The 7,269-nt window shown below is 51.9% G+C and overlaps 1 protein-coding gene across 1 annotated transcript in view; it reads left to right on the plus strand.

Moving 5' to 3' along the window:
* Positions 1-7,269, plus strand: part of MYO18B (myosin XVIIIB) — a 230,720-nt gene that overhangs the window by 55,171 nt on the left and 168,280 nt on the right. The window contains exons 15-16 of the mRNA XM_004690853.1: positions 3,854-3,934; positions 6,124-6,271. Of these exons, the coding sequence (XP_004690910.1) occupies positions 3,854-3,934; positions 6,124-6,271 (229 nt within the window). The remainder of the gene's footprint in view (positions 1-3,853; positions 3,935-6,123; positions 6,272-7,269) is intronic.

Below are 7,269 nucleotides of genomic sequence, written 5' to 3' on the forward strand. Positions count from 1 at the left end.
AGCCCTGTGGGTATCTTGGGCTTCCTCTTGCTTATGCCACCACTGAACAAAATCCCAGCCTGCTTGTATCCATGATCCCCTATACTCTACAATCCAGAACCAGCAGGAACTTGGCGGTCCCTGGGCTTTTCTCCCAATATTATCAATTCTTTGGGATGACCTGTTGCCCCCCCATCCTCTAACAGCAATCCTCCTCTGGCACCATCATCTTCCCTGCTATGGAAAGCCCTTCCTACTCTGTTGTGGGGTGAACATTGTGGGTTTGCACACCCTCACACCCCTGGGCTTCCCATGTGCATTAGTCAGCAAAGTGGAAGCTGCAGGTCACCTTCCAGGAGGAGCAAGGACCCCCCACCCCCCCAGGGCTGGGTCTGAAGCAGGACACTTGCACAGACAAGTTCCTGCCAGAAGTTCTTTTCTTATTAAAGAAAAAAGTTTAAGATGAAATACAGTATCGCACAGGGAAGTGCATAAATCAGGCGTGTTCAGTTCGATGGGTTTATACTCTGGGTGTGCTCATGCATCAGGTGAAGAGTGGAACACTGCCAGCACCCCAGAGGCCCCCCACTGATCTCCCTCCTTCTTCCCCGAAGGGGACCTCTTTGACTCTAGCAGTTGCTAATGGAAAAATATTAGAAATGGCCAGTTGTTTAGCGGCGGACTCTGGATATTGAAATTACGGTCATATTTTTAGTTGGAGCCATGTACCGATAAACACAAAAGCATCCACATGGATCATCTCAACCACATGAAGAGATGATGGTGAGACCTGGGGTCTCACCCAGCTCTGGTGTGTCCCTGTTGTGTGCCTTTAGGGAGTCACCCTCATGATCCCTGACTTCTCCGCATAAACAGAGACATCAAAACTGTTGATTCACAATCCTGCCCCTGTACTTAGAGGGCACACCACTGCAGATCGGCAATGGAACTCTCTTACAAAGCGGGGCTGGCAGCGTGAGAGAGGTAGAGCATTGCACCCTCCTGCCAGAGTCTGAAAAGTTTATACAGAGGCCTTAATGGGATTCTATCGGGACAGTCTCAACAACAGCTTATTCTCAGGGCCGTGCCCTTGAAAATAGCTCCTACTGGGGCCTCCCTGGTGGTGCAGGGGTTAAAGACACAGTGCTATCAAGCTATCCAACTACTGCAGCAAGAGTTGGATCCCCGGCCAGGGAGCTGACCCACATGGCGCAGCAGACCTCTCCTGTCTCACCTGCTGTTCCCCTCAGCAGTAGATTTTAGTAGATCTGCCTGTTCTGCTCCCCACTCTGTCTCTGGTGAGTCCCCTCCTCTCCCTGCACCTCTGGCCTACACCCCAGTTCTTGTATACATAAAGAAATAAATCTTTTAAAAAAAAGGAAATGGCTTCTACCATGGGGGCAGTGGGTAGAATGTACAAGGAGGAGAGGGGTCACTGAGGAGCCCTCAGTTGTCTAGGACCAGCCTGTGGGAAAACTGACATTCACACTGATGCCCTCCTGCAACAAACACTCCCATGTCACCGGCCATTTGCCACCATAACAGCGCATAAAATACGACCTCATTGCAGTGGCTTGAAAAGTGGCCTTGGCTCTTTGCCCACAAGTCTGGCTTGTCTGGGCAGCTCCTCTGGTCTGGCTGTGGGAGCTCTTGTTCCTGTGGCCAGACGCAGGTGGGGCAGGTGGCTCAGAGGGCCTTGGGGGGCTGGACCATGTGTCTGGAGGGTCCTCTGGCCCAGAGCTGATCTGGGCAGGCCTTGGCCACGGTGACTCAGCTCTGCCCCCGGGTGTGCGGCAGCCGTGCTCAGGCTGTCCTCACGGCCCAGGTGTGTGGGGGCCCTGCGGCCTAGAGTTAGATCTGGCAGTGTCACTTCTACCGGACTGATTGGTCACAGCAAGTCCAGTCCCCAACCCTGGCTCAAGGTCGAGGAAATTAGTTCCGCTTCTTGTTGGGAGAAGATGCAGTATTTCTGTGCAAAGAGCTGGATACAAGGAGGCGGAGAGGATGGCGTTATTTTTGTAATCATTTTTACCACACTGCCTAAAGGAGCTGTTTCGTGCATTTAATGAAGTAGGATAGTAAGTGCCTCATCTGTACTATGCATTCAATATGAGGGAGCAGCTATCCCATTTGTCGTCCGTGATATTTCACTTATTTCTGATTATCAAAGTAATACGTGTTCTTTATTAGACATTGGAAAGTGCATAGAAGTGTCAAGCAGCAGAAAACACAATTTACTTTAGCCCACAACCCAGAGGCAACCACGGTTACCGCTGTCTGTGTTTTATTTCTGTCATTTTTTCCATATATTGGCTGCTGCACAGAGTTCTGGGCCTTTTGTGTACACAATTTTGTTGTCTCCAGTTTTTCTCACAGCATTTCCTTAGTCACATCCCCTCGTTCCATTTACAGCTCTTAGTAAACTTACACTCCATTGGTTATGTCTGATTCTATCTCGACTCTCTGTTGTACCTCTGTGCCATTTGCACGGTTAAGCTGTGACAAACAGCACTGTGACGGATACTTTTGGAATTTTCGGGTTACTTTTATATGGCAGCTGTTATGGCTGTAACTATAATTAGTTTATGCTTGCTCCCGCCAGCTCCCACTACTCAGCCCAGATTTATTAGGTACTCAGTGAACATTAGAGAAATTTGTACTGAATGATCAGTTCCCGATCAAACTTCCTGGGGTTGTAGACCACCCTGCAGCCTGAGCAATCTCGGGGTGCTACTCGTTTGTTCCCTGTGATCTTTCTGCACACACAGACTAAAGGATGATGATGATAAAAACAGGCAAACAAACAAGCCGATTAAAAAATGGGCAAAGAGCTCGAGCTGACATTTCTCCAAAGGAAAATATACAAATGGCCAATAAGCATGTGAAAGGATACTCATCATCACTAATTTAGGGGAATGCAAATTAGAGCCATAATGAGATGCCACTCCACACCCATTAGAGTAGCTGTTATATGTATGTAAGGACAAAACCCAAACAAAGCCATCCAGAAAATAGCAAGTGTTGGCAGGGACGTGGACAAATTGGGATCTTTGTGCACTGCTGGAAGGAATGTAAAATGGTGTTGATGCTGGGAAACCAGTATATTTTTTTCCTCAAAACAACAAAAAAATGACTACATGATCCAGTACCTCCACTTTGGGGCAGGAAACCTCCCCCAAAAAATAAATAAATAAAATCAGGATATTGGAGAGGTATTTGTATGCCTATGTTCAGAGCAGTGTTATTCAGGAGCCCAGAATTAGAAACAACCCAGGTGCCCACTGATGGATGAATGGATTACAAAATGTGCTGTAGCTGGTGTTCACACACTATGGACTATTACTCACTCATAAAAAGGGAGGGGCTTCTGAGACATGCTACAACACAGGCGAACCTTGAAGAAATTATGCTAAGTGAAGTAAGCCAGACGCAGAAGGACAGACACTGTCTGCTTCTACTCAGAAGAGATACTTTGTGCAGTGGAATTCACTGATTTACCATTAAAATGGTGGTTGCAGGGACTGGGGAGAAAAGGGGTGGGGAGGCAGTGTTCAGTGGGGATTTTCAGGCCCCTGCCAACAGGTATTATTTTCTGGATTGTTTCGTTTTGTTTTTATTTTTACAAAACCGAAGTTTCAGTTTTATAGGAAGAAAAGTGCTCTAGAGGGAGCTGATGGGGATGGTCGCCTATGGTGTGAATGTGCTTCGAGCCACTGAGCTGCACAGTTAGCCAGTGGTGACGATGCCCATTGTATGCTCTGCCTTTCCTACAATTAAAAACATAGTTTGAAAAGGCTAAGGGATGATGAAAGTCCTCCTGCTTCCCCACTCTGCTCACTGAGGGAACTAACTTTTACCTCTTATGGCTTTCCAGGAAGGTGTCCCTGTGCAGTTTGATCTCCCAGAGCCCTCCCCAGGGATCACGGTGGCCGTTGTGGACCAGAGTCCCTCCCAGGTAACATACATCCAGCAAACCAGATCCAAGGCTCTCAGCTGCCATGATGCCTTTTGATTGAAATACCAGCAGATTTGCATGCTTAAGCTGCTGATTCTGCAAGCTCTCCACACCTGGAATCACCAGGGATTGCTGAATCCCCTAACAAAAACAAAAACAAAAACAAAAACAAACCCTAGGCTCTGTCGACACAGTGGTGGTTACCAGGGGTGGGTAGAGGGGGAGCGATTGGTGGTAGATGGTGACTGGACAGTTTGTGGTGTGAAATATGCAGTCAGGGAGGAAGCCATACAACTAAAGCCTACACAGTGCTGTCAGCTAACATCACCTCAGTAGGAGGAAAAAGAAGCAGCACTGCTCCTGTGCCACCGGGGCTCTGCAGGGACTGCTTTGGGGGCATGGCCCGGCAAGGGGACACTGAAATCTCCTCTGGTGGGCTGCTCTGCTCTGCCCTCTGGCTGAGTCTGTGTCTTAGGACGCATCCGGGGTCTATGGGCTGAGCTGGGGGCCCCCAGCCACACCTGCCTAGAAGGGCCAGCTGTGCAGACAGAGGTGCTCTGTGCACCAGAGACCAGGAACACTGGGGTTTGGAGAGTGGGGTGGGAGGGATGACATCCTTGGGGACTGACGGACTTTCGTTTGGAGGTGCTGAACTTTCCCTGTTCCAGGAGCCCACTTTGCTGCCCCCAGGCCTGCACTTCTGCTTGACCCTCCGGAACTGCCCTGACTGGTGTGACTTTGTCTCCCCATAGACTCTACCTTCGCATGCCTGGGCTGGGCTGCGGAAGTGGCCAGGTTCAGTCTCAGTGACCTTGGACATGTCACCTCACCCCCCTGAGCCTCAGTGTTCTCATCTCCAAATCGGAGACGCTAACGTCCCGGTACTGAGGTGGCCGTGAGTGTCAGGAGAGCTGGCCCCTACACTTCAGCGGGCTGCTTGGCGCATACTAACTGTCCTGCAGTGTGCAGGCTTGCTGCCAGCAGTCTGTTCTCTCCCTCACTCCTGCCTCCCTCGCAGCTGGGAGTGGGCCCCAGGCTTCTCCTGGCTCATCTGTGCTCTCAAAGCCCACTTGTCTGTGTGCCTTGCTGGCCCTTCGCCTGCTTAGTCTTTTTGTTGCACTGAGGCCGGCCTCCTCGCCTGGAAGAGCAGGCCTGGGGGTGGCCAGGACCAGCAAGGAGGGAAGGGTGTCCCTGAGGCTGGGGCCTTCTGCTCTCAGAGGATGGACTGGCTGTGGATTTCCACCCCAGCAAAGAAGCCATGGTGAGGCCCGAGGCTCTCGGGGCCCCGTTCCAGTCCTGCCCTCGCTTCTCCAGGGGACCCTGGCTATGTCCCCGCTGCTCCTTCTGAGGGGTGCACCAGTACTTTCAAGTCAGTGCTCCTGACAGTGCTGGTCTGCTGCGAGTTTGCTGGCTTTAGGGTGCCAAACTCCTCCCGGCCTGGGAAGCTCTGGGTCCCAGGCACTGGGCCAGTTGGCCACCTTAGGCATCACAGCCCTCCATAGCCACTGGGCACTGGTTTGGGTTATGCTGACTCATCGCGGGTTCTCGGATAAGCCCCTCGAGGCCCAGACTCCTCTGGGTTTCCTGTGTGCAAAATGCAAGGTTGTTAGACGGGCCCCAGCACTTACGGCTGGGTTTGAAATTCTGTCTGCTCTTGAACCATGTTCACCTTTTGTAACACCACCTTTGACTGCTATTATTTTTTTAATCGCTAGATGATTTTAGTTAAAAAATAAAATACAAAGACCTCTACGAGGATGTGATGTGTCTGGAAGGGATCCTTTCATGTTATGCTGAGCGAGAGACTAGCTAGAAATGTGTATGTAGAGACGTGTGTTTTACAGTGTGCCTTCCCCCTGTTGAACTCCCACTACTGTCCTCTGAGGGAGGTTCGGCCATGGAATGGGGCTCAGAGAGGTGCAGCAAGCTGCCCAAAGTCACATAGCACACAGAGAAAAGATATGGGGCTCAGACCTTGGAACTGAGGTTGTTGTGAGAATTTCGTGGTTTCACTGCTGAGCATCTGGGGTGAGTGGGAACATGGGGGAGCAGGGGCTTGGGCCTGGCCAGTGTGCCTAACCCATGAAGCCTGGGCCTCAAAGCACCCAACTTCACGGGTGGGAAGAGAGGCTCAGAGCTGGCCTCTGCCGGGGCTCAGGGCCTTCATTGCCTCCTGGATCTCCCCCCAGGTCCGCTTGCCAGCTGGAGGAGGTGCTGACGAGGCCAGAGGCCTGTTCTGGGTGCTGGATGAGGAGGCCCGGCTGGAAGGTTCCAGTGACAGCGTGGTGCTGGAGCGTCTGCGAGTGGCCTTTGAGAAGAAGGGAGCTGAGGCTGACGGTAAGGGCTGCTGAGTCCACCTGGGGCTGGAATTGCTCTTAGCAGCAAAGGCCCCAGCAAGGCCTGGACATGGACGGAGTAGGAGGGTTCTGAGCACAGAAGCGTCACCACACGTGCCTGGCTATGCTATGATGTGTGGCTGTGCTGTCGTGTGTATGTATGTCTGTGTTTGAGTGTGTGTATGTGTATGTGTATTCATTCCTTCTTGCCTTCAACAGTGAATGGGCCAGTTCCTTAGTGTTGTGTTTTAACCTGCTGTGCCACCAGGGAGGGCCCAGAATGGGGCAGTTCCTATGGTAGACTGACCACTCTATACAGTGGTCAACTGAGCTCATGTCGCAGGGAGGAGGAGGGAAGAGGCTGGACAGGCCTCAGACGACTACTTGCGTGTAAGGCACGAGACAGTGGCACCCAGATGGTGGGCAGCAGGCAGACCTCCCTTCTTGGGGAGCCAGGGGCTCTCCGTCTCAGGGAGACACATGTGGATAAATGACAGAGGGTACGCAGCATGGCAGGACGTGGCCGAACTGTCGTCTGGGCTCAGACCAAAGGCTTGGTGTGAGACACACCGGAATATCGGTCATAACAACGAGGAGTCATGAAAGATTTGAGGTGGTGAGAGGTATGGTCAGCTTCATGTTCTGGAAAGTCCCCCCAGGCTGCAGTGTAGAGACCCTAGGAGGTGACCAGCAGGTGAGAGGGGCTGGGCTGCCCCAAGGAGGTCACTGACTTGGGAGATATATAGCAGATGGAGACATGAGCTGGAATGAAGCAATCAGAGGCCTTGGGATTTGGCGTCTCCAGGTCAGGTCCTGCGCTCCTGACTTTTACAACATGGCACTGAGTAAACTTGGAGTAGTCGCGGGTGATCTGCCCGTGCGGCCGGGGTGGAGTCAGCCTGCCGCCCTGTCATCAGAATCCCTGCTGCATGAGCAGGGGAGAGGCGGTGACAGGGCTGTCGTCACGGCCAGTGCTGAAAGTCTACGTGATGAGCACAC

Source organism: Condylura cristata, unplaced genomic scaffold, assembly GCF_000260355.1.
Source record: "Condylura cristata isolate star-nosed mole 26May11 unplaced genomic scaffold, ConCri1.0 scaffold00029, whole genome shotgun sequence".
NCBI lineage: Eukaryota > Metazoa > Chordata > Mammalia > Eulipotyphla > Talpidae > Condylura > Condylura cristata.